Below are 27,406 nucleotides of genomic sequence, written 5' to 3' on the forward strand. Positions count from 1 at the left end.
AGTTACAAATATAAGAAAAACGGAAGAGGTGGAATGGGTTACCTGTAATACGTCAATGGAGATAGGTTCGTAGAAAGTATAGCTTTTCATCTGATCCTGAGTTCAAGTTTCAGTTGGGTCCTCGTGCTGTGCCAATCTATCCCTTCAGATAGTTAATGAATGGAGCCCAGATTTTATCGAAAAGATCTTCTTTGTCCATTAAGACGACTCTAATTCTTTCTAAGTATAGGGTCTCCGACATTTCCGTAATCCACATTTTAATTGTGGGGGTTGTAGGGCCTTTCCAAAATTTTAATATTAATTATTTCCCGATTATTATACTGTAGTCGAGGAAATTTCTTTGGTTTGTTGTGAGTGTTAAACTTCGTTCTGATATTCCAAGTATTATTAATTTTGTGTCTGGGTCCAGTTTTGCATTGATAACTTCTGAAGTTATTTCAAAAATATCAGTCCAGAAATGTTTAAGTTTTATACAGTTTGCAAACGTATGTGTTAAATTAGCCTCTAGATGTAGACATTTATCACAAATAGGAGAGATTTGTGGGAAGATTTTATTTAGTTTTATTTTAGAGTAGTGTAGTCTATGTAAGACCTTGAATTGTATTAAAGTATGTCTGGCATTTAATGAACATTGATGTATTTGTTATAAACTTTCGTCCCACATATCTTTCGTTATAGGGTGACCTATTTCATTTTCCCATTTGTATCTATAAGGTTCGGTCGTTGGTACCTCGTTGTTTAGTAGGATGTTGTAAATATAAGCTATTAGTTTTTCAGTATTAGGATGCTTGTTCAAACATTCATCAATAATTTCTGATTCCCTACTCCTGTAGACTTGTGTATTAGATTTAACATAATCTCTAATTTGTAGATATCTGAAGAAATTATTTGAGTGCAGTCCATAATTCTGTTGTAACTCTTGAAATGAAAGAAAAGTGCCTTTCCCATAAAGATGTCCAATATTTTTGATTCCATCATTTTTCCATTGTGTGAAACCTTTGTCCATTAAGGATGATTTGAATACAGGATTATTTACAATGGGAAGGCATAGTGGTATATTATTCAATTTTAAATCTTTTTTTATTTGTTTCCAAATTCGTATTCCACTATGTATTATGGGGTTTTCTTTATAGGTTTTTTTGTGCAGTTTTGTGGGGGCAAATATGATCGGTCCAATTTCAAAAGGTAGACAGTCTTCCTTTTCCATCATTAACCAATCTGGTTGTTGATCCATTTCTTCCAGCCAGAAATTCATGTTTTTAATATGGACTGCCCAAAAATAAAATAAGAAATTTGGCAAAGTCAAACCTCCATTTATCTTTAACTTACATAAATGTTTTTTACTTATTCTATGATTCTTATAATCCCAGACAAAACTTGTAACAATGGAGTCGACTTTTTTGAAAAAAGTTTTTGGAATATATATCGGAATTAATTGAAATAGGTACAGCAGTTGCGGTAAAAAAATCATTTTTATAGCATTAATTCTCCCAAGCATAGAAATGGGGAGTGTTTTCCAGTATTGAATATTCTTATGTAGTTTATTCAGTAAGGGTGGGAAATTTAGTTTAAATAAAGAGGTATATGTCTTAGTTACATAGATTCTGCGTTACAAAAAAAGACACAACGTGCTGGTGTAACTCAGTGGGTCTGGCAGCATCTCTGGAGAACATGGATAGGTTACACTTCAGGTTGGGACACGACCCCAGACTGATCTATCTGCAGCTCCTTATCTCACACTTTGTGTCTTATCATCTCTGGCTTTTGTTCAACCATCTGCCAATCAACCTGCCCCACACCTGTATCCACCTATCACTTGTTGAAACAAGGAACAGCAGATGCTGATTTATACCAAGGGTAGACACAAAGTGCTGGAGTAACTCAAAGGCCAGGCATTCTGAGAAAGCATTCTGATCTGAACCGTCACCCATCCCTTTTCTCTACAGATGCTGCCTGACCCGCTGAGTTACTGCAGTGTCTATCCACCTGTCACCTGGTGGACTCTGTCCCGCCCCCACCTCCCATCCAGCGTTCTACCACCCGCCAGCACAATTTACTTGAGGAAAGGTCTGGACCTGAAACGTCACCTATCCGTGTTCTCCAGAGATTATGCCTGATCCGCTGAATTACACCAGCTGGAAAAGAGAGGTCGGGGTTAGAGGTCAAAGCCTGGTAAGTGATAGGTGGATACCAGTGACGGGGAGTTTTATTAGCAGATGTGTGGAGTTGGGGCCACATTTTCAGGATAAGGTATAGGCCTCAGATGAGGTGGCATGGTGGCACAGCGGTAGAGTTGCTGCTTTAACGTAGCTTTAAGTTTGGAATTTGGTCAATTCTTCAAAGATGTCAGGAAGTTAATACAGTAAAGCCTCGTTTTTACAGATCTCTTCATATTTGGGTGATAACGGACGGACCTGCCGACTTTTACCACCAGGCCGGGCTGCTGATGCCACCCCCAACCCGCACCACCTCCCATCCACATCCAGGCTGGTCCTACTGCTGCCACTGTGCCATTGGAACCTGTGATCCTACAAAAAATGGAAGTTCAAAGTTCCTGGGTGGCCACGGAGATGCAGCGGTAGATTTACTGCCTTAAAGCACCAGAGACCCAGGTTTGATTCCGACTACGGGTGTTGTCTGTACGGAGTTTGTACGTTCTCCCCGTGACCGCGTGGGGTTTCTCTCCCACTCCAAATACATGCACGTTTGTAGGTGAATTGGCTTCTGTAAAAATAGTTAGTTGTCCCTGGTGTGTGAGATCATGCCGGTGTAGGGGGTGATCGTTGGTTGGCATGGATTCAGTGGGCTGAAGGGCCTGTTTCCATGCTGTAGCTCTAAAGTAATCTAAAAGTAAAGGAGAAAACTCCTCGCTCAGAGAGTGGTGACTCTGGAATTCTCTCAGTCTGATAAAGGGTCTCGACCCGAAACGTCACCTATTCCCTGTCTCCAGAGATTCTGCCTGCCCCGTTGAGTTACTCCAGCACTTCGTGCATATCTCTGGAATTTTCTAACCTGGAGGTTGCGGGGATTCAATTATTGTGTTCCTTGAAATCAGAGATTGAGGGATTTCTGGACATTAATAGAATCAAGGACACAGGCCAGAGCTGGGATACGGTGCAGAGGATGTGGACAGACCATGACCTCAATAAATGACAGCACAGGCTCAATGGGCTGAGTGGCCTACTCCCGTTCCTCTCTCTTATGTTCCTTCAAAACTTGAAATTAATAAGCAAAAACTACAAGTGCACATTTTACGGAAATCCAGTTTATTAAATGTTATCACTTGTGGCCAACTTGTCATCATTATGCCAGTGGTCGGCACATCTGACAAGTAGTCTGGATAAGCAATTTGGAAGCCGCGTGTGGTAGTCTTCATTTATTACTAAATAGGTGGACAATCAGCCTGAAGAAAGACACAAAATGCAGGACCTCAGGAAGGCTGGAGCCCACAATGGCCCATTGCTGGCAGTAAGCATGGAGTCCATAATGGCCTATTGTGGGCTGGTGAAGGTGTGCTAATTACAGTGGATGGCTTGGGTGGAAGAGGGCTAGTCCCACTGTTCACATCCTTGTATCTCTGTTGTTACCACATCTTCTCCAGCCAGCAATGGGCCACTAAGGACTCCACCCTTCCTGGGGGTCATCTGTTGCCGGCCTTGTTCTGATTTGGCAATCTCTATCAATCAGTCTGAAGAAGCGCTCCAACCCGAAACGTCACCTATTCCTTTCTTCCAGCGGTGTTGCCTGACCCGCTGAGCTACGCCTGCATTTTGTGTCTATCTTTGACATAAAGCAGCATCTGCAGTTCCGTCCGACACGCACAGGCCAATCAGCCCATCAGGTCAATGTTGGCTCCCAGCAGAACAATCCTATCTCCTCTCCCCTTATTTTCCCTGTAGCTCCAGCAACGTACCATCCCTCTCGTTCCCTTCACCTCCCTGTTCATTCCTTTGTCATGTCCCTACGCATGAGTTAATTTGCAGTAATCCAGTCACCTACCAGCACACCTCTGGGATATGAGAGGAAACTGGATCACCGGAGGGAATCCAAATGGTCACAGGGAGAAGACGCAAGCACCACTCTGGGAGCACCCAAGAATGAATTTGCTCACTGAAGCAGAGAGGCAGTAACACTCAGTGCTACACCGACATGTCCTCCTGGCAGCAGGCTGGACCTCGACTGGATCGGTCCGCTGGTCCCGGAGAGCGAGCGTGCGTGCGGACCGGGTGTAGCCTGCAGCGGCACGGAGCAGTGGAGCAGCGGAGCAGCGGTGGAGGACGGCTACAGTTTCACCTGGCCAGGCCGACACTGCAACGTCACCAGGACAACGGGCCTTTATGGCCAACTGCACTTAAAGCAACTTGGACCGAGTGACTGACTGGGTGGTGAATCTGTGGAATTCTTTGCTGCAGAAGGCGGTGGAGGCAAAGTCAGTGGATATTTTTAAGGCAGAGATAGATAGATTCTTGATTAGTACAGGTGTCAGAGGCTATGGGGAGAAGGCAGGAGAATGGGGTAAGGAAGGAGAGATAGATCAGCCATGATTGAATGGCGGAGTAGACTTGATGGGTCGAATGGCCTAATTTATTCTTATTCCTTATGACCTTACGACTTTTAAAATGCTTTTAAAAGAATTCCACCATGCCTCGGTACCTGTGATAATAAAGAATCATTGAAAGTTCAGGAAAATAAATATTGACATTCATTAGCAGCGCAGGGATTAACTGATGAATAAAAATAATTACTCCGTTGGTCCTTGGAGTGATTGTTCCATTTTTTTTTTTATCACTGAAGGGTATAAATTTCAAGCACTGGTTTACATGTATACTGTCACTAGAGCATCAAACACCAAATATATATGGTACTCATTGGTTGATATGTAGCCGTTTGGTTGAGCATTGACTCATTAACTTCTATCTGCCAAAGACAATGGCTGGAGACAAAAGTCTGAGCTTTAGGGAGGGGGTTAGGCAGGCTAAGACTTTATTCCCTGGAGCACAGGAGGATAAGGGCTGGTCTTATCGAGGTTTATACTATCATGAGGGGGGAATGGTGGGGTAAATGCACAGAATCTTTAACCTGGAACGGGGGAATGAAGAACCAGGGGACACAGGTTTAAGGTAAAATATTTAATAAGAACCAGAGGAGTAGCTTTTTCATCTAGGGCAGTGGGTTTATGGAATGAACTGCCAGAGAAAGTAATTGAGGCAGGTACTAATACAACATTTAAAAGTCATTTGGACAGGCGCATGATAGGAAAGGTTTAGTGGGATATAGGCCAAACGTGGGCAGGTGGTACTAGAGTCCATGGGGCTTGGACAAGTTGGGCCAAAGGGCCTGTTTCCATGCTGTATGGCTCGATGACTCTATAACAGTCATGGTATACTGGAAAAAGATTAGATTAAAAATTGTTTCAATGGATATCGGATGAATGGGAGATGTCTTCAACAAACTCCACAATGCTTTTGTAGTTGGGAGTCAATTTACAAACTGCAATTAATAGGGTTTTATTAACCATGATTATTAAGGGTAATTGAAATGCGGCAGATACATATAGACCAGTCTTGATCCAATAATGATGCACAACTCCACATGTTATGAGATTAGCCTATGTTGACATAATGGTAGGTGGCCTACAAATTGTTCCAATTCTAACCATTCACTCGAATACCAGGCAACAACCTATGGATAGACACAGAAAGCTGGAGTAACTCACCGGGTCAGACTGTACCTCTGAATAAAAGGAATAGGTGACATTTCGGGTTGAGATCCTTCTTCAGACTGGGTCTCGACACGAAATGTCACCTCTTGCTTTACTCCAGAAACGCTGTCTGACCCGCTGAGTTACTCCAGCTTTATGTGTCTATCTTTGGTTTAAACTAGCACCTGCAGTTCCTTCCCAAACAACCCATGGATCACAGCCATCATCAACGTTTGCCATGGCAACCACCAGTAGCAACTGATAAAAGGGAACAGAACAAACCACGGCATGTAGAAATGTAGAAAAATGCGAGGAAATTAGCTGAATGATCACACACATACAGTTCAGACACATCAGTGTCTAATGATAATGTCATTGAAAATGTCACATGAGCTCTGAATTTCCTCTGACTTTACCCCGAATCCTGGCAGAACCCTATATAATACAGCGTGAAATGTGTCTGACGAAATTCGGATGCTTGATTTCAGACCAGCAGATGACAGTAGCAAGGGCACCCAGCGCAGAGAGGTAGAAGCTTCCAGTCTCTTCCATTCTGGCACCGAGTGACTGCCCCTTAAACATCATTCTGGCAGGAGAGAGCAGAGGGATATTTTAGCAGGTGGTTAGACCAATGTTCATGTAACTAATCCTAACTGGGTCAGCGCCCCGCAGTGCATGGCCTCTGTAGTTTGTGGCATTGCTAAATATTGCACAGTGCCCTGAATTACCCCACTGAGATTAGATATAAACTTAACAAGGCAAAGTCCCTACCACAAGTTTAGTTTAGTTTTGGTTTAGAGATACAGTGTTGATACAGGCCCTTCAGCCCATCAAGTCTACGCCGACCATCGATCACCCTCTACGCTCGTTCTACAGTATGTTATCCCACTTTCTCATCCACTTTCTGCACTGTATCTCTAAAGTCTAAACCATTACCTCTCACCTCATATCCCGAGTGTATCGGGACTCTCCAGGAAGCATCCATGTCCTATCAACCCACCCACTTCTTATTCTCTTCTCAGGGCTGCTCTAACTTCTCATCGGTCCCCCCCCCCACCCCCCCCCCCCCCCCCCCCCCCCTCTCCCTCCTGCCCAGTGCATTCCCTTGCTTGCTAGTCCTCTCCCACACACCCTCTCCGACTGGATCTCAGCACCCACCTGTGACCTCGTACACCTCGACCTCATACTCATTGCATGTCCCGAGCTTTTAAAACAAAAGTCAGAGTTAGACGCTGCAAACACAGATTTAGCTTTAGCTTCAGCTTTGGGTTCATTATTGCCACATGCATGGTGTGAGGCCTGAGCGATAGTAGGCATGAGGGAAGTCCACCACTGAAACTCTAGCATTTTCCCACTATTGACGCTCCAAGTCTATTGCCGGCAACCTTCCACTTATTCTTCCCTTTGTTTCTGAGTCATGAGAAATATGACTGTCTTTTGCAAGCTGTTAACCACATTGCAGAGAAGGTTTATTGCCAACAGAATCCATGAACAAAAAAACAAAGACAAAACATATCTAGGAAGGAACTGCAGACGCTGGTTTACAGCTGATAGTAAATGCTGGAGTAACTCAGCAGGTTGGGCAGCGTCTCAGGAGAAAAGGGAGCAGGTGACGTTTCGAGTTGAGACCCTTCTTCAGACTAGGAGTCAGGGGAGAGGAAAACTCGAGGTATGAAAAGGATCAGAACAAATCAGAGTTGGCACTGATGATCAAGGAAAGGTGAAGCCCACAATAGTCCATTGTTGGCTGTGGAAGAGGCGACAAAGGGGTATATGGATGCGAACAGTGGATGACTAGAGTGGGAAAGGGGCGGGGACAGAGGAAATTGAGGGGTTACCTAAATTAGAGAAATCAATATTCATCCCGCTGTGTTGTAAGCTGCCCATGCAAAATATGAGGCCCTGTTCCGCCAATTTGCATGTGTCTCATTCTGACAGTGAAGGAGGCCCAGGCCAGAAAGGTAATTGTGGGAATGGGAAGGGGAGTTAAAATATTTGGCAACCGAGAGATTGGGTAGGCCAGGGAAGCCTGAGTGGAGGTGTTCAGTGAAACGATCGCCCAGTCTGTGCTTGGTGTCGTCGATATATAGGTGTCCACACCCAGAACAATGGACACAGTAGATGAGGTTAGAGGAGATGCGTGAAGCTCTGCCTCCCCTGAAAGGGCCGTCGGGGTCCCTGGATGGAGTTGAGGAGGGAGGTATAGGGACAGGTGTTGCATCCTCTGCGGTTGCAGGAGAAAGTTCCTGGGGAGGGGGTGGTTTGGGTGGAAGAGATGAGTGAACCAGGGAGTTGCGGAGGGAACAGTCTCTGTGGAAAGCGGAAAGGGGTGGAGATGGTGGTCCTACGATGATCTGAGTTCCATTTATTCCATTTGGAAAAATGTCTTGTTTTACCTCAAGTTGCTGCAAAAGCGAGTTTGCCAGATCTGCCTGAAGATCTGCAATTAGTCATTATTCATTTTTAAATAATCGCTCTCGAAGGCACTCCCTGATAGATGGAGTGGTGGACCTGACCCAACTTCAGTCTTTCAGCTAATCCAATTTTAAATTAATCAAATGCCATAATAAAACATTTTCCTGTATTTCTCCGATGTGTATTGATGTACAGTTGTCACATTGTGAGTACATTTGAATCAAAATATGTAAAAACGTTTCACCGACATCTTGCACGTGGAGGTTCCCATTAAATTTTGGACCCTCCTTCGATGGCTCCAAGTCACCACAGTGGCTGATTGTGGCGGAGAGGCCAATAGTGGGCAAAGTTTATTTCTTACACAGTGGTAGGTTGGTCCCTACAATACTCCTCTTCACAAGAGCCCAAATAATTGACATAATGCAATCACATATCAGCCTCCCAACCCAAGTTCTCCAAAATCTCAGATATTAGGGTGGCACAGTGGCGTAGCAATGGAGTTGCTGCCTTACGGTGCCTGGATTTGATCCTGACCACTGGTGCTGCCCGTACAGAGTTTGTACCTTCTTCCTGTGACTGCATGGGATTTCTCACGGGCTCCTGGTTTCCTCCCACACTCCAAGGACGTGCAGGTTAATTGTCCCTAGTGTGCTCGCTGGGGTGATCGCTGGTTGGAGGGGACTCAGTGGGCCGAACATGAAACCAGAACATATGTTGGCAACAATTTGATTGATGGTGAAGGTAATTTGCTTTTAAATGATTGTGAACTGGTTTCAGGCGAATTGCTCTGAGAAAATATTATTGGAAAGATGTTGTGAAGGTGGAAAGGGTACAGAGAAGAATTACAAAGATGTTACCAGGACTGGAGGATCTGAGCCATAGGGAGAGGTTGAGCAGGCTGGGATCATATTCCTTGGAGCGCAGGAAGATGAGAGGTGATCTTATAGAGGTGTACAAGATCATGAGAGGAATAGAGTGTGTAGATGCACAGAGTCTCTTCCCCAGTGTAGGCGAATCAAGAACCAGGGACATACTGTAGGTTTAAGATGAGGGGAGAAAGATTTAATAGGAATCTGAGGGGTAATTTTTCACACAAAGGATGGTGGATGTATGGAACGAGCTGCCAGTGGAGGTAGTTGAGGCTAAGACTCGCAACATTTAAGACACAATTAGACAGGTCCATGGATAGGACAGGTTTAGAGGGATAAGGCCGAAACGCAGGCAGGTGGGACTAGTGTAGATGGGCCATGTTGGTCGGTGTGGGCAGGTTGGGCTGATGGGCCTGTTTCCACATTGTATGACTATGACTCTAAAATGTTGCACATTCGAGTGAAAATTCCTCCCCAGAGTTCAGAATGAGGAACTAAACATGCGTGGGATTACCTGTTGGCAATGGCAGCTTCTAACAATCCCACCGACCAAGCCGTTTATTAACTGAACCAAACACAAGATGATCTCGACTCCACTGAGCGTCAGAAGGATGGAGAATAAAGTCACGTTCCACGTCACAACATGTTTCGGTTCAATGCACTGGCTCCAGCTGGTGTGGTTGGTGAGGTACCTGTGCAGGGAAATATGACCCAGTCACTCCTTGCTGGAAACATCCCCTCTGCGTCCTCTCCACAGCCCACGTCAAGATGTCCCTGCCCCAGATCCTGGCCACCAATAACTCGCGCTCATCCCAGGACCTTCCCGAGGGCAGAAGCAGATTGTTCAGCTGTTAGAGTCATGGGGCGGCACAATGGCGCACTGCGGGAGTTGCTGTCTTACAGTACCGGAGACCCGGGTTCGATCCTGACTACGGACTCCGTCCTCTACTTGTACAGAGTTTACGCGCTCTCCCTGTGACTGCGTGTATTTTCACCGGGTGCTCTGGTTTCCTCCCACATTCCTAAGACCTTCCGGTTTGTAGGTTAATTGGCTTCTGGAAATTGTCTCCAGCGTGTAGGAACGCTGGCCAGGACGGCATGGAATTGGTGGGCTGAAGGGCCCATTTCCACGCTGTATCTCTAGAACTAAAACGAAAGAAACATTTGGCCCAATCCCTTCAAACCTTTCCTATATATGTCAGAGTGTTAATTAAATGTAGTTTAGTTCAGTTTATTATTGTCACATGTACTGAGGTGCAGCGAAAAGCTTCTTGTTACGTGATATCCAGTCAAAGAAAAGACCGTACATTATTACAGTCCACATTGTACAGATGAAGGAGAAAGGGTACAGCATTTAGTGCAAGATAAAGATCGATTAAAGATAGTTCAAATATCTGCAATGAGGTAGATGGGAGGTCAGGACCGCACTCTCGCTGGTTACCTTGGGTATGCAAGCAAAGAATTTCACCCTGACTTATTGTCACACCGTCACATGTGACAATAAAGTATTCCATTCCATTCAATTCAATCGTTGGACGGTTCAGTTGCCTGATAACAGCTGGGAGAGGGCGGGTGCAAAGAAAGCCGGAGAAGAGGAGGGGCAAGACAAAATGTGGCAGCTAATTGGTGAACACAGGCGATGGGGTGGGGGTGGGGGGTGGGGGGGGTGATGGGCAGATGTTTGGACAAAGGCCAGAGATGAAGAAACAACAGGTGTGAGACAAAAGGATTGAAGAGTTGCAAATTGTGAAGCCAGAGGAAATAGTGTCTCTATGTGGCATCTTTCAATCCGTCACAGTGGAATCGAGTCGTGTAGCAGGGAAAATCCTTCCGTCTAACTCATCCATGCCAATGTATAGGGCCCTAGTGAGACCACACCTGGAGTATTGTGTGCAGTTTTGGTCCCCTAATTTGAGGGAAGGACATTCTTGCTATTGAGGGAGTGCAGCGTAGGTTCACAAGGTTAATGCCCAGGATGGCGACACTGTCATATACTGAGAGAATGGAGCGGCTGGGCTTGTACACTCTGGAGTTTAGAAGGATGAGAGGGTATCTTATTAAAACATATAAGATTATTAAGGGTTTGGACACGCTAGAGGCAGGAAACATATTCCCGATGTTGGGGGAGTCCAGAACCAGGGGCCACAGTTTAAGAATAAGGGGTAGGCCATTTAGAACGGAGACAAGGAAACACTTCTTCACACAGAGTTTTGAATCTGTGAAATTCTCTGCCTCAGAGGGTGGTGGAGGCCGGTTCTCTGGATACTTTCAAGAGAGAGCTAGATAGGGCTCTTAAAGATAGTGGAGTCAGGGGATATGGGGAGAAGGCATGAACGGGGTACTGATTGGGGATGATCAGCCATGATCACATTGAATGCTGGTGCTGGCTCGAAGGGCCGAATGGCCTATTCCTGCACCTAGTGTCTATTGTCAATCAACATGCCCCATCTAATCTAGTCCTACCTGCCCGCGTTTGACCCTCATCCCTTTAAATCCTTCCCATCCATGTAAAGACATATTGGTTTTGTTAACCTTCCATTGGTGTCATTGAAAGGGTATCGCCATCCCAGGTCCGTGAGGCAGTACGGTCCTTGTTTCAAACCCAGAGCGGAGACAATGAGACAGTATCCAGAGCCGGCGATCCCGACCAGAGCCACCACAGCCGACGCCAGCATCTGATTGCAAGAGAACAGACAGCATCAGTAATCTGGATGAAAAAGATCCTGCGGGCAGCGGCCTGTAGTGCCCTTGCTCATCCCCTGAAGACCAGAGACCAGAGAGGAGAGAGCTGGCGACGGCGGACGTGAGGAGAGTGAACCGTGGTCACAGAATAAGGGGACGGCTGGAGGCCTCGCCGCAGCCTGGGGCTCGCTTGGTTCAGGCTCTGCTCCATATGACACTGGTCAGGTCTCCTCAGAGTGCTTCACTACCGGGACAGGGTGTTGATCATTAACCAACTAGTGGCCTCCTTGCTCTGGTATAGATTGACCACCTTGGTCCCATCGGCCACCTTTGGTGGGATCAACCAGAAGAAGCTGGTGGACTTCTTCTGGGGCAATGGAAAGCACTGGGTCTCTGCAGCGGTCCTGAGATTTCCGCCTCAGGACCCTGCAGAGATACCTGTACTCTGGGCATCCTCCCAGGCGTCACGTGCTGGTGACGCACTTTTTCCATCAGGGACGCTGCCTTCAAGGAGGTACGCGGATCCCGATGGTGGGCGTCAGCCGTGCCGTCATGATGGGGATGCCCGGCTTCTACAGGGACTTGTTGAGAGTCTGGAACCTGGTTGCCATTGACCGGGGGCCCCTCCGTCAGCGGAGGGTGACGGCCCAGTCGTGAGAGCAGCCGGTCCTTGTCCCGCCCCCCCCCCCGGTGTCGGGGGGGACTCAAACATATGGAGTACTCACGCCGGAGCAAAGCCCCACTCAGCCGGAAGTACTCGTCGGACCCAAGCACCGTAATCCATCCCGGGAGCCGGTCCCACACAACCTGTGCCGCATTTCCTTGACGCCCTTCACCTCCCTCCGAGACACATGGAGTCGGGTCCCGTACGGGCTCCTCCTCCACACCCTGCACTTCCTCGCCCTGGTCCACCGTCCGGACACCAAGTGGCGGTCGGTGTTGCCTTCCGGTTGCGAGGGGGCCCCCGGTGGGGGTCCGTCTACGCAGAGATTCTCCCCATCTACATCAGGGACCTGGGGTGGAGGGTATTGCATCGAGGAGTCTCCTGCAACCTGTTTCTCTCACGGTTCACAGACTCGCCAACCGCCTGCCACTTTTGCCGGCTGGAGTAGTCTGTGTACCATGTGTATATGGAGTGTGTGAGGTTGTAGCCCCTGTTGCAATACCTAAAGGGCTGCACCTTGCCTTCTGGCTGCACTTCACACCCACCATCTTTATCTTTGGACACCCTGTGCGTAGGGGAGAGGATCGGGTTGAGGATGTCCTGGCTGGGTTGCTCCTGGGTTTGGCCCAGCTGGCCATCCGTGAGTCACGGCGCCAGGCAGAAGAGGGCTCTGCCCGAGCCAGCTGCCTGCCCCCTTTCCAGGCTTACACCCGTGCCCGGGTAGTTTTGGAAAGGTACTACGCGCTGTCCACGGGTTCCATGGGGGGTTTCAGGGACTGCTGGGCACCACATGGGGTGGATGGTATCCTCAATAAGGACTGGGAAATAGTTATATAATATTTAGGAATATTCGTTTATTTTGTATTATGGTGGTGGGTTTGTTTGTATTTTTGTGTGTATTTTTTTGTTTATTAAAATTATTTTTTGATAAAAGAAAAAGGGGCCTAGGGCCAGGGGCGGACTGGGTCTAAAAATATTGGTTGCCAGGAGACAAAGGGGGCCCACTTTATCAGGGTCCCACTTGATATAGGGGGCCCACTTCATCAGGGGCCCACTTGATATAGGGGGCCCACTTCATCAGGGGCCCACTTGCCATCGGGCAAGCTGACACTCTGGCCCGTCCGCCACTGCCTAGGGCACTAGGGCCAGACTTTGAAAATGGTGCCAAAACCTGCCGACTCCTGCATGTGGTCTCAGTGGACTTTTTCTGTACACTTTGCTAATCGGGGATTGTGCTTGGATATGGCAATATTTTACTGAACTGTATGCAATAAAAAAAAGAATTTCACTGTGCGTTTGCACATGTAACAATAATGGTCACCTTTGACCATTGGCTTAAGATGTCCGACACTAACACAACAGAATAACAGTACATTGGTGGTTTCTTACTGCACAGCTCTTCCCACAGTCCTGGTTCCCACAGCAACCACAACAATCATCGTCTTCAAGGCAAATAAACACCACAATAGGCAAAATCATCTGCAATTTAAAAAAGAAAGAGGTCATGAAATGAATGGACTTGAAATAAAAGATGTCACATTTTAGTCGCGCAACACTACCCTCTGCTGGCCTCCAGCTAGAATTGCACACCCTTGCACCAGTCCCCCTCCTCATGGGCAAGATGAGGAGATCCAGTGTGTAGGATCTTCCCAAAGTCCTCTCACATCATTGTCCACTTGGTGTTATCTGTAGCAATGTTTGGAGACCAACAAGATTTAGTTTAGTTTAGTTTATTATTGTCCCCCATACCGAGGTGCAGTGAAGCATTTCTTTGTTACATGCTGTCCAATCAACAAGACGACTATATATGTTTACAATCAAGCCGTCCACAGTGTACAGATACAGGATAAAGGGTATATTAGTTTGGTCAAGATTAGGTCAGATAAGGACCGATTAAAGATAGTTCAAAGGTCTCTAGTGAGGTAGATGGAAGGCCAGGACTGCACTCTGGTTTGTGAGAGGATGGTTCAGTTGCCCGATAAGAGCTGGGAAGAAACTGCCCCTGAATCTGGAGCTATGCAATTTCAAACTTCTGTACCTCTTGCCTGATGGCAGTGGGGAGAAGAGGGGGTGACCGGTGTGAGACTCGTCCTTGATTATGCTGGTGACCTTGCCGAGGCAGCGGGGAGTACATGGAAGGGAGGTTGGTTTGCGTGATGGTCTGAGCTATGTCCACAACTCTCTGCAATTTCTTGTAGTCTCGGATGGAACTTTTCCCAAATCACTGAAGCAGTGAGGCTGCAGCACTATCTGCCACTGTGCTACCTGTCATGATGCTTTCATTGTAGACACAAAATGTATTAAATGTGTTGAAACATTTAACTCCCCTTCCCATTCCCACAGTGACCTTTCTGTCCTGGGCTTCCTCCACTGTCAGAGTGAGGCCACTCACACGTTGAAGGAACAGCACCTCATATTTCGCGTGGGCAGCTTACACCCCAGCGGTATGAATATTAATTTCTCTAATTTGAAGTTACCCCAGCATTTGCTCTCTCTGTCCCTCCCCCACTCTAGTTGACCTACTAGTTTCACTGTTTGTATCCCTTTGTTGTCTCTTCCACAGCCATTGTGGGCTCCACCTTTCCTTGGTCATTGGTGCCTGCTCTGATATGTTGTGAACCTTTTCATACCTCCAGCTTCCCTCTCTCCTGACTCGCAGTCTGACCTGAAATATCACCTATTCGTTTTCTCCAGAGATGCTGCCTGACCCAGCATTTTGTGCGTATCTTTGGTATAAACCAGCATCTGCAGTTCCTTCCCACACATAAAGTTTTCTTTTTTTTTCAAATTTGTTGTGTTTCCCACTGAGAAGAAAAGCATTTGGCAAATGGGTTCAAAATGCATAGCAATGTCCTTCAGGCGTCCTTATACCTTAATTATCAACATCAAAGTCACAGTGCACCCTGCCAAAATTCTCCGTCTGTAAATGTCTGGTACCAAGTAGGACCCTGGCACCCATTTGTAAATAGCAGTGCAATATATTTATAGGTCTATGACCTAAACGCACACATTGGGAAGTTAGCGCGGTGGGGAGTAGCCTGCGATTTAGCGAAAAGGACAAACTCTGGAGATAGACACAAAGTGCTGGAGTAACTCAGCGGGTCAGGCACCATCACTGGAGAAGGATGGGTGATGTATCGGGTTGGGACCCTTCTTCAGACCAAATTCTGGAGTGCAACAACAACACAACATTGTCACCTTAGACCCTACATCCCAGGCAGGAGTTAGCACCTTCAGGGAGACAGAGGACAACGTTACTTGGCAGGAGAAAAAGCATCAGAGCAAACCATTCACGGAAGGTGCTTGTGATTCTAGTCCAATGTTAAACAGGATACAGAAGTCACACTGCACAGAGTACCAACACAGGGCAACAATCTGAATGGGGTATCTAACGCACAGACTGTTTGCAACGTCAAGTAATGACTGCACTTTTAGTTTGGTTTACTTTAATTTAGTTTAGTTTAGAGATACTGTGCAGAAACAGGCCCTTCGGCCCACCGAGACCGCGCTCACCAGCGATCCTGGCATATTAACACTATCCTACATACACTAGGGCCAATTTACAGTTTTACCAAAGTCAATTAACCTACAAACCTGTTCATCTTTGGAGGGTGAGAGGAAACTGGAGCACCTGGAGAAACCCACACAGGTCACGGGGAGAACGTTCAAACTCCATACAGATAGCACCCGTGCTAGGATCGAACCATGGTCTCTGGCAGCAACTCTACCGCTGCGCCACCGTGCCATTCCATTAGTTTAGTTTAGTTTAGAGATACAGCGCGGAAACAGGCCCTTCGGCCCACCAAGTCCACACCGACCAGCGATCCCTGTACACTGGCACTATCCTCCTTTCACTAATACGTCTGGAAATGTGACGAATGATACTACAAGTGGTGGACTTCAAGTCTACTCTGCCTTTCTGTCATGGCTGATCTATCGTTCCCTTTTAACCCCATTCTCCTGCTTTCTTACCATAACCCCTGACACCCTTACTAATCAAGAATCTGTCAATCTCTGCCTCAAAAATATCCATTGACTTGGTCTCCACAGTCGTCTGAGGCAATGAATTCCACAGATTCACCACCCTCTGACTGAAGAAATTCCTCCTCACCTCCTTTCTAAAGACATGTCCTTTTTTTCTGAGGCTGTGCCCACTGGTCTTAGACGCTTCAACTAGTGGAAACATCCTCTCCACATCCACTTTATCTAGGCTTTTCACTATTCACTGGCAGCTCATTCCAGGCACCCACCACCCTCTGTGTAAAAACCCTAACCCTAACCCTGCACATCTCTTTTAAACTTTGCCCCTCTCGCCTTAGAAGGACACTCCAATGGGAAATCCAGAGCCCTTCTTATCGGAAACATGAAACTTTCCTTCCATTAATTATTTTACCTTAAGAACTCTTTTTAATCTTGGCACTGACTATCAGACTATTGGATTGAAGGAACATACCCACCAATAAGCCCGCTCCAACGATTCCTTCAAAAAACCACACCAATAGTGTGAGCTCGTCCCTCTCTGCATACTTTGTCTCACCGTTTGGGAAATAGAGCAAAATGTCAGCGACAATAGCCAAACCAGCCAAGGGTATCAGTGTAACGCCAATACACCGCGCGCATTTTTCAAAGCACATCCTGACTGTGTCTTCCTCCTTAACGCAGGCCCTGCTTTTTCACCGTGGAGCAGTCAGCCGGAGTGCAGAGGCAACCGGGCTGTGATGAGAGACTGCGTTTTGGGTCAGCTTGCCGGCAGTTAAACACACAGCAGTGCTGGGCTGCGCAGGCGTGCTGCTGCCAGAATAAACCTTCCAGCTGTGTTGTTGAAAACAGTCCTCCTGATAAGGCGCCTGATGTCGCAACTGGTCGCAGCTCGTCATCTGTGGAGCTGCAAGGTTCAAGCTAAATGGAAAAGGCCGAGCTCTCTGAGATTAGTGTCGAGATACAGCGTGGAAACAGGCCCTTCGACCCACCTAGACCACGCCGACCATCGATCACCTGTTCACACTAGTTCTAAGTTATCCCACTTTCTCACCCACACTCTACACATTAGGGGGGATTTATAGAGACCAATTAACCTACAAACCCGCACATCCATTGAGGCACCCAATGGGAAGGTGAAGTGGGTTGTTTAGTTTAAAGAGACAGCATGGAAACAGGCCTTTTGGCCTACCGAGTCCTCACCAGCCATCAATCACGTTCACACCAGTTCTATGCTATCACACTTCCACATCCATTTCATATGAAGAAAGACTGGATAGACTCGGCTTGTACTCGCTAGAATTTAGACGATTGAGGGGGGATCTTATAGAAACTTACAAAGTTCTTAAAGGGTTGGACAGGCTAGATGTAGGATGATTGTTCCCGATGTTGGGAAGTCCAGGACAAGGGGTCACAGTTTAAGGATAAGGGGGAAATCCTTTAGGACCGAGATGAGAAAAACATTTTTCACACAGAGAGTGGTGAATCTCTGGAACTCTCTGCCACAGAAGGTAGTTGAGGCCAGTTCATTGTCTATATTTAAGAGGGAGTTAGATGTGGCCCTTGTGGCTAAAGGGATCAGGTGGTATGGAGAGAAGGCAGGTACAGGATACTGAGTTGGATGATCAGCCATGATCATATTGAATGGCGGTGCAGGCTCGAGCGGTCAAATGGCCTACTCCTGCACCTATTTTCTATGTTTCTATTCCCAATACACTAGGGGGGATTTTATAGAGGCCAATTAACCTACAAACCCACATATCTTTGGATGTGGGAGGAAACCAGAGCACCCGGAGGATGCCCACACACGCAGTCATAGGGAGAACGTGCAAACTACACACAGACAGTACCCAAGGTCAGGGTTGAACCCGGATATTTGGCGCTGTAAGGCCCAGCTCTACCAGCTGCACTACTGTGTTACTCTGTATTCTATGTTATCCCATTTCCTCTTTTATTTCCTACACATGAAGGGCAGTTTCGCAGAGGCCAGTTAACCTGCAACCCTGTACTTCTTTGGGATGTGGGAGGAATCCGAAGCAACCGGATGATCCTAGGAATGATTGGGTTAACATATGAGCGTTTGATGGCACTGGGCCTGTACTTGCTGGAATTTAGAAGGATGAGGGGTAGGACCTCATTGAAACATCAAATAGTGAAAGGTCTGGATAGAGTGGATGTGGAGAGAATGATAACAGCTGGGAAGAAATTGTTCCCTGAATCTGGAGATATACATTTTCACGTTTCTATACTCTGAAGAAAGGTTTCGGCCCGAAACGTTGCCTATTTCCTTCGCTCCATAGTTGCTGCCTCACCCACTGAGTTTCTCCAGCATTTTTGTCAATTCGATTTTCCAACATCTGCAGTTCCTTCTTAAACAAAAATCTGTTAGTTTAGTTTAGTTTAGAGATACAGCGCAGAAACAGCCCACCGAGCCCGCGCCGACCAGCGATCCCCGTCCACTAACACTATCCTACACACTAGGGACAATTCACAGAGTTAAATAAGAGCGAAATAATGAACAGACTGTAGTCAGGTTGTGTGCTGTATATTTTGTTCCTTTTATTTCACAGCATTGGTTAAACACAGGGCTTCTTGAATCACACATCAGCCACTCTCTACAGGTAGTGCTGCTCTGTACTAACACTCACACCGCAAGGGCATTGTGACAGGTACATTGAAGTCATGATTATGTCTGAATGGTGACCTCAAGAAGTTTCTACCGAGTAACGTTACCAGGCTGACTCAATAGGCACATGTTATCTGCCACATGTTTAGTTTAGTTTCGAGATACAGCTCGGAAATGGGCCCTTCAGCCCACCAGGTCCGTGCCGACCATCAATCACCCGTACACTAGTTCTATCCTACACACCAGGGGCAATTTTACAGAAGCCAATTAACCTACAAACCCACACGTCTTTGGAATGTGGGAGGAAACGGAACACCCGGTGAAAACTGGCAGTGTTAATCATTCCCAGCCACATAGTCAAGGTCTTTGTTTAGTTTAGTGTAGAGATATGCATGGAAACAGCCCCTTGGCCCACTGATTCCATCACCCGTTCACACTAGTTCTATGTTATTCCACTTTCATGTCTACTTCCTGCGCACCAGGGGCAATTTTACAGAAGCCAATTAACTTACACACCCGCACGTCTTTGGGATGTGGGAGAAAACCGGAGCATGCGGAGAAAATCCATGTGGTCACTGGGAGAACGTACAAACTCCATACAGACAGCGCCCACAGTCAGGATCAAACCCAGATCTCTGGCGCTGTGAGGCAACAGATCTACCAATGTCATAACCCAATTAGTTCACTTCCTAAACTGTTTACACTAGAGTCTGAAGCATATTTATAGTTATTTAAAGATTGCACTGCGTGGAATATTTACGCATCCACTGATTATTCATGCGTTGCTAGGTTTCACAAGCCCTTCTCAAAACAACAGTGAGAAAGCTGCAGGTTATCAGTTTGATAGTTCACATGTTTTTTTAATTCTTGATCATGGTCAGGTCTTTGTTTCCCATGAGTGTTCAAACAACGGACTGCTATCAGACATTTTCTGCTCAGGTGGAGGTTGGAAGTGGGTGGAGGGAAGGCAGGGTAGGTAAGTATTTGCAAAAACAAGGAACTGCTGATGCTGGTTTACAAAAAAGGACACAAAGTGCTGGAGTAACTCAGCAGGTCTGGCAACATCTCTGGAGAACATGGGTAGTTGACGTTTCGGGTCGGGATCCTTGGAGTCATAGTCATACAACATGCAAACAGGCCCTTCAGCCCAAAGTACCCATGCCGACCAACATGTCCCATCTACACTAGTACCTCCTGCCTGTATTTGGCCCAAAGAATAAATGAATGAATGTATGATGAATGAATGAATGAATGAATGAATGAATGATGAATGAATGATTGAATGAATGAATGCATGAATGAATGAATGAATGAATGAATGAATGAATGAATGAATGCATGAATTGATTGATTAATTAATTAATGATACTTTATTTTCACATGTACCTAGGTATTGTTGCATACAACTTAGGCAGTACACAGTGTCGCCATGTGTTGGCTCTGACAAAAGTACAAAGTTACAAAAGTGCAAAACAGTCCTATCTACTGCCTGTCGCCACACGTGTCAGCAGCCACCCAACCCCACTCCCAACACACCCTCACCCTCAACCTCACCCAACCCTCACCCCACCCTCACCCCAGCCTCACCCCACCCCCAAAATATCCATTGACACGGCCTCCACAGCTTTCTGTGGCAATGAATTCCAACAGATTCACCACCCTCTGACTAAAGCTTATGGGGAGAAGGCAGGAGAATTGGGTTGAGAGGGAAAGAAATGGCAGAGTAGACTCAATGGGCCGAATGGACTAATTCAGCGCCTATTACTTAAGAACTAGTATCCAAATGCACAGCCATCAGCCCGAGGGTCAGATCCAGCCCATAATACATCTGCGTCATCCTCCCCGGATGCAACAGGACCCAACTTCCACCAGGTTCCCTTGGTGATAATCTGGCCACGGCCAAAGAGGCTCCTGTTGTGTCCACTGACCGGCCAGTTGACCTTGTGTCCTCTTGTTATCAGGTCCTGTGCAGCAAGCTGAGAGATTCCTTCCTCCAAAGAGACCTTCCAGACCCCACCTGCAGAGAAAGAGATATTAGCTCTAAAGACGTACAGGTATGTAGGTTAATTGGCTTGGTAAATGTAAAATTGTCCCTAGTATTTGTGGGATAGTGTTAATATGCGGGGATTGCTGGTTGGCGCGGACCTGGTGGGCCGAAGGGCCTGTTTTCAAGCGGTTTCGCTAAAACTAAAAACTAGGTTGCCTTTCGTTCTTCCGTTCACAATCTACAATTTTTAGTTTGGTTTAGTTTAGAGACACAGTGCTGCAACAGGCCCTTTGACCCACCGAGTCCGCACCAAGCAGCGATTACCCCGTACGCTAACACTATCCTACACACACGCTAGGTACAATTTGCATTTTTTTTTACCAAAGCCAATTAGCCTACAAACCTGTAAATCTTTGGAGTGTGGGAGGAAACCATAACACCCAGAGAAACCTCACGCAGTCACGGGGAGAATGTACAAACTCCGTACAAACAGCACCCGTAGTCAGGATCGAACCCGGGTCTCTGGCACTGTAAGGCAGCAGCTCTACTGCTGCACCATTGTGCCACTTAAAGCATTATAAAATTACCATCTACTGCCTAGTAGACGCGGCAAATTTGGCAAAGTTTCCAATGACACTACAGATGTACCATAGAAAGTATCTTATTTGGGCGGAAACTGTTCTGACGAAGACCACAAGAAAATTGCAGAGAGTTCTGGACGCATCCCAGTCCATCACAGAATCCAGGCTCCCAACCTTTGCCAAAATCTTTGCTCCATGCAGCCTCGGGAATGCAGCCAACATAACCAAGGACCACTCACACCCCAGTCATTCCCTCTTCTCCCCTCCCCCATTGGGCAGAACTTAGATACAAAGGCTGGAAAGCAAGCACCACCACATTCAGGAACAATCTCTTCCCCGTTTTTATCAGACTACTTATCAGAACAGAACTCTCATAAACTACAGATGTATTCCTGATCTCCTAGTCTACCTTGTTGTGGGCCTGGTACATTTATTCCTGCATTTTCTCTGTAGTTGTATCACTATACAGTAAACCCTCATTTTAATGTAACGGTGTTTGGTTATCTACAGACAGAGCTACGGACGGCTGCCGATGCCACCCCCGGCCCGCACCACCTCGTCTGCCGCTTACAAGCTATACCTGCCGCCACCACCGCCACAGCTTCCCTGCACTCCGGCCGTCCACAGCCCGCAACCATTGACTCCCCCGATCCTCGCCTCTCTCCCGGCCACCAGCAGGCCAGGGCCATCAACTCACCTGGATTCCAGGCCCAGTACCTGACTGAGAATCTGACAAAGGGTCTCGACCCAAAACGTCATCCATCCATGTTCTCCCAAGATGCTGCCTGACCTGCTGAGTTACTCCAGCACTGCGTCCTTTTGAGTATTAACCAGCAACTGCAGTTATTTGTTTCTATTACTTGTACAATGATAATCCCCATCTCAGTTATAGGGAACAATCGGCAATAACGAACTCCACTCTCCTCCCCACTATGGTACGTTATAACGAGGGTTAACTGTATTCTGCACTCATTTCACTTTTATTTTCCCTCTATCTATTGTACCGCATGTATGGTGTGATTTGCCTGAATAATACACAAAACAACGTTTTCACTGTACCTTGGTGTACGTGACATTAATAAAGCAACACCACAACTTCTAATGGAAGGGCATTTCATGATTGTATTTATGCCACTGGAATGGATTTGGAATTTAAAATACAAAGCTGATTTCTGTAAAGGTAAAAGTTGATCACTGCCACTTGACAGACAACATCAATTAGAGATGTCAACGGGTGATCGATGGTCAGCATGGACTCGGTGGGCCGAAGAACCTGTTTCCATGCAGCATCTCTAAACTCTAGAGAGAGCTACTGTTTCAGACATTGGGTTAGTTTAGTTCAAAGATGAACTGCACTGAACATTGGAAACAGGCCCCTCAGCCCACCAGGTCGACACTATCACAATTCACACTAGTACTACGTTATCCTATTTTCGCATCCACTCCTTACACACTAGGGGCAATTTATAGAGGCCAAATAACTTACAAACACGCACGTCTTTGGAATGTGGGAGGAAACTGGAGCACCAGGAGGAAACCCACGTGGTCACCGGGTGTTGGTTTGCCATTGTTACGAGATGAAATACAGTGAAAAACTGTTGTGTGTCATACCAGACATGAAAACATAAGTACCCACGCCCGCAGTTTTGGGGACGGGTGAATTCTGGAAGATCATAGCCACACACGCTGAATGTTAAAGGCTCATCAATAGTCAATAAAAAGAGATACCTGGTTTCACATATTCCACATGAAATCGTGGTGCATCAAGAGCTGCTTGTGGATTCATCCCAAACTCCATCATGTTGAGCAATACCTTGGTGATAGAAGACAGAAAAGAGAGAGGACAATTTCTTTCCAGCTATTATCAGGCAACTGAGTCGTCCTCCCACCATCTAGAGTGCGGACCTGACCTCCCATCTACCTCATTGGAGACATCCGAACTATCGTTAATTGGACTTTATCTTGCACTAAACCTAATACCAATTATCCTGTATCTGTACACGGTGGATGGCTTGATTGTAACCATGTATAGTCTTTTCGCTGACTGGACAGCATGCAACTAAAACCTGCAGTCCACTTAAAGACATAGCTGAATGTTTGAAGCCTACTTTGCAAGTCTTCATCAAATTAAAAAATACTTGATAAATTTGTGTCTATAGAAGACACATCCCGCTGCGCTGAACATTGATGCTCAGTCCGCCTTGGCCCACGCGATCTCCCAGTTATCAAACATTTTAACTCTGCTTCCCACTCCAATATTGATCTTTCTGTCCTGGGCCTCCTCCGCTGTTACAATGAGGTGACATGCAATTTGGAGAAACAGCACCTCATATTTTGCTTGGGCAGTTTACACCCCAGTGGTATGAGTATTGATTTCTCTAATTTCAAGTAACCCTTGCATTCCCTCTCTCTCCATCCCTCCCCTCACCCTAATCTTGCTAGCTTCAGTATTTATATCCCTTCATTATCACTCCTTCCACAGCCAACAATAGACCATTGTGAGCTCCACTTTTCCTTGGTCATCGGTGCTGGCTCTGATTTGTTCTGTTCCTTTTCATACCTCTATTTTCCCTTTCCCCTGACTGTCAGTCTGAAGAAGGGTCCCGATCCGAAAACGTCACCTGTTCCTTTTCTCTAGAGGTGCTGCCTGACCCGCTGAGTTACTCCAGTATTTTGTGTCGCATTTTTTGTCGATGTAAACCAGCATCTGGAGTTCCTTCCTACACATATAGCACAAACCTACTTAGCTCATTAGCGCCTCCTGCTGGCACCCGTGGTAATTGCAGGTTTGAAAGCAAGGTAATACCACTTGGTATAACTAGAGGGTGTTGTGAGCCAGTTTTAAAATATAATTATCACAAGGTCCATACAGGGATAAGGAGTTGGTTGAAGAGATAATCAGGAAACATGTTCCCTATATTGGGGGAGTCCGGAACCAGGGGCCACAGTTTAATAATAAGGGGTCGGCCATTTAGAACGGAGATGAGGAAAAACTTTTTCACTCAGGGAGTTGTGAATCTGTAGAATTCGCTGTCTCAGAAGGCAGTGGAGGCCAATTCTCTGGATGCTTTCAAGAGAGTTAGATAGAGCTCTTAAAGGTAGCAGAGTCAAGGGATATGGGGAGAAGGCAGGAACTGATTGTGGATGATCAGCCATGATCACAGTCAATTGCGGTACTGGCTCGAAGGACCGAATGGCCTACTCCAGCACCTATTGTCTATTGTCTCACTTTAGTTTTAAGAAAATTCACATGAAATCAGGAGTTGCATTTTCAAAGAGAGAGAGCAGTAGCAGATTGGATGTGTAGGAAGGAACTGCAGATGCTGGTTTACACTGTAGAAAGACACAAAGTGCTGAAGTAACACAGCGGTCAGGCAGCATCTCTGGAGAAAAAGAATAGATGATTTTTCAGGTTGGGACCCTTCTTCAGACTGAGTGTCAGGGGAGAGGGAAACTAGAGGTGTGAAAATGTACAGAACGAATCAGAACCGGCACTGATGACCAAGGAGCTGACAATGGACAGAGAGAGAGGGAATGCAGGGGTTAATTCAAATTAGAGAAATTGATATTCATACTGCTGGGTTGTAAGCTGCCCAAGCAAAATATGATGTGCTATTCCTCCAATTTACATGTGACCTCACTCTAACAGTGGAGGAGGCCCAGGACAGAAAGGTCAGTGTGGGAATGGGAAGGGGAGTTAAGATGTTTGACAACTGGGAGATCGCGTAGACCAAGGTGAACTGAGCATAGGTGGCAGGGAAACGATCGCCCAGTCTGTGCCTGGTCTCGCCGATATATAGGCTTCCACACCGAGAACAATGGATAGATGAGGTTGGAGATTAGAACTCAATCCCACATTCTTGTGTTACTGGGTTGGTCAAGGTTAAGATTGATTGATCTATGAAAATGAATAATTCAATTGTTAACTGTTAAATGCAAATGTCGTACAAGATAGGAACAAGTGCTGGAGTCACTCGGTGGGTCAGGCAACATCTCTGGAGAAAAAGGAGTAAATTATGTTTTGGTTAGGAGCCTTCTGAACACTTCATCTGAAGAAGTGCTCTGACCTGAAACGTCACCCCAGAGATGCTGCCTGACTCGCTGTTACTCCAGTATTTTTAATCTATCTTCGGTACAAACCAGCTTCTGCTGCTCCTTCCAACACACCATGTTGTAAAGTCATTGGTACAAGATGATGGTGCGGCCACATTTGGAGTATTATGTTTAGGATAATTTTTAATTTGAGGTACAGCACAGAAACAGGCCCTTCGGCCTACCGAGCCTTTGATGGCCATTGATCATCTGTTCGACGTGTTCTACATTATTCCACATTCTCATCCATTCCCTACCCACCAGTGACAATTTACAGAGGCAAATTAATGTACAGACCCACACATTTTTGGGACATGGGAGGAAATCAGCGCACCCGGAGAAAACCCACACAGTCACAGGGGGAATGTGCAAACTCCGCACAAGCAACTCGATGTCACCACTGTGCCAGCCTAAGTTCAGGTCACCCTGCTATAGGAAGGATGGCACAGATGTGTAGGTTACTGGCAGAATCTGGGGAGGAAGGCTGGTGAAAAAATGTGGAGGGAATAAGAAAAGAGATTAATTTAGGCAGAGATACGGATAAGAAGAATTGAAGAATATAGGGCCAGTCCGTTGGCATGGACAAGGTGGGCCGAAGGACTTATTTCCATGTTGTACAGCTCTATGTTGCTAGAGGATTACTCGTATGTGTGGAAACAGAGTGGAAACTGGCCCTTAGACCTACAGAGCTCGTCTCTCCTACGCTTTAGGGACAATTTACAGAGGCCAATTAACCTACAACCCTGCACGTCTGTGGAATGTGGGTGGAAACCGGAGTACCCGAAAAAAAACCCACGTGGTCACAGGGAGAACGTGCAAACTCCATACAGACAGCACCCGTGGTCTGGATCAAACCCAGGTCTCTGGCACTGTGAGGCAATGACTTTATCGCTGTACCACCGTCCAGCAGTTAATGATTAGTGCAGGCTCGGGGCAGGTGTTGGGGGGGGGAGCGAAGGGTCTGTATCCCTGCCTCCGTGTCCCGCTAGATTAAGCAAGTTACCAGAAATATCCCCGGCGTTTGAGGGTGCACAGTAGCACCTGTTGGACAAGTCACACTCGGACCGTTACCTGGACTTGGCCTTGAGGTTGCATGATGCCACCCATCACTCCAAAGCTGCACAGCAGTTGTCCAGTGGCGGCAGACGTGGCAAGGGCAGGGATGATGCTGTGACACGGTCTCTTTCCTGGTGCCAGGCGGTTTGGGTGGTCAACTCCCAGTGAAAACTGGCAGCCTCGGTTCTAAAACGAGATTTCAGAGCAATTATCACAATATTCACCATTGTAAGAGTCAATCTTAACCAGATTTGGATATAGTAGGGGATTATAGATCAGTATGTGTAGGAAGGAACTGCAGATGCTGGTTTACAACAAAGATAGACACAAAATGCTGGAGTCAGGTCAGGCAGCATCTCCGGGGGGAAGGAATAGATGATGTTTCGGGTAAAAAACCTCCTTCAGACCTCAGAGTAGGAGAACTTCTTCCCCTCACCGTACATCAATCTGAAGAAGGGTTTCGGCCCGAAACGTTGCCTATTTCCTTCGCTCCATAGATGCTGCCTCACCCGCTGAGTTTCTCCAGCACTTTTGTCGTCCTTCTTCAAAGTAAGCATGCCTTGAGGAGATTCCCCAGCAGTGGTCAGTCTGCATCTCTGGAGAAAAGGAATAGGTGACGTTTCGTGTCAAGTTTATTTGTGTCTATTTAGGATATATATCAGTATAGGTACACCACTGATTTTCCAACATGCTTGGTTGCAGAACCTTACTGGATTATCCTTTTTGCCGGACCAACAGAGGTCACGTATTAATAA

General features: G+C 46.5%; 2 protein-coding genes across 2 annotated transcripts in view; both read right to left on the minus strand.

The window, feature by feature from the left end:
- Nucleotides 1–1,154: 1,154 nt before the first annotated feature.
- tm4sf18 (transmembrane 4 L six family member 18) lies at nucleotides 1,155–20,187 on the minus strand. Its single transcript, XM_055645710.1, has 6 exons — nucleotides 16,789–20,187; nucleotides 13,721–13,810; nucleotides 11,518–11,660; nucleotides 9,500–9,677; nucleotides 6,860–6,905; nucleotides 1,155–6,287 (listed from the first exon to the last, which is right to left on the minus strand). The coding sequence occupies exons 1-6, from the start codon at nucleotides 16,963–16,965 to the stop codon at nucleotides 6,283–6,285; spliced, it is 639 nt and encodes a 212-aa protein (XP_055501685.1). The 5' UTR covers nucleotides 16,966–20,187; the 3' UTR covers nucleotides 1,155–6,282.
- A 46-nt stretch (nucleotides 20,188–20,233) lies between these two features.
- The window catches only part of LOC129703341 (glutathione hydrolase-like YwrD proenzyme), a 28,022-nt gene continuing 20,849 nt past the window's right edge, over nucleotides 20,234–27,406 (minus strand). Inside the window, exons 10-12 of the mRNA XM_055645708.1 lie at nucleotides 26,667–26,837; nucleotides 23,232–23,316; nucleotides 20,234–20,952 (exon numbers count right to left, since the gene is read on the minus strand). Coding sequence (XP_055501683.1) covers nucleotides 20,708–20,952; nucleotides 23,232–23,316; nucleotides 26,667–26,837 — 501 coding nt within the window. The 3' untranslated portion in view covers nucleotides 20,234–20,707. The remainder of the gene's footprint in view (nucleotides 20,953–23,231; nucleotides 23,317–26,666; nucleotides 26,838–27,406) is intronic.

Source organism: Leucoraja erinacea, chromosome 14, assembly GCF_028641065.1.
Source record: "Leucoraja erinacea ecotype New England chromosome 14, Leri_hhj_1, whole genome shotgun sequence".
Lineage (NCBI taxonomy): Eukaryota > Metazoa > Chordata > Chondrichthyes > Rajiformes > Rajidae > Leucoraja > Leucoraja erinaceus.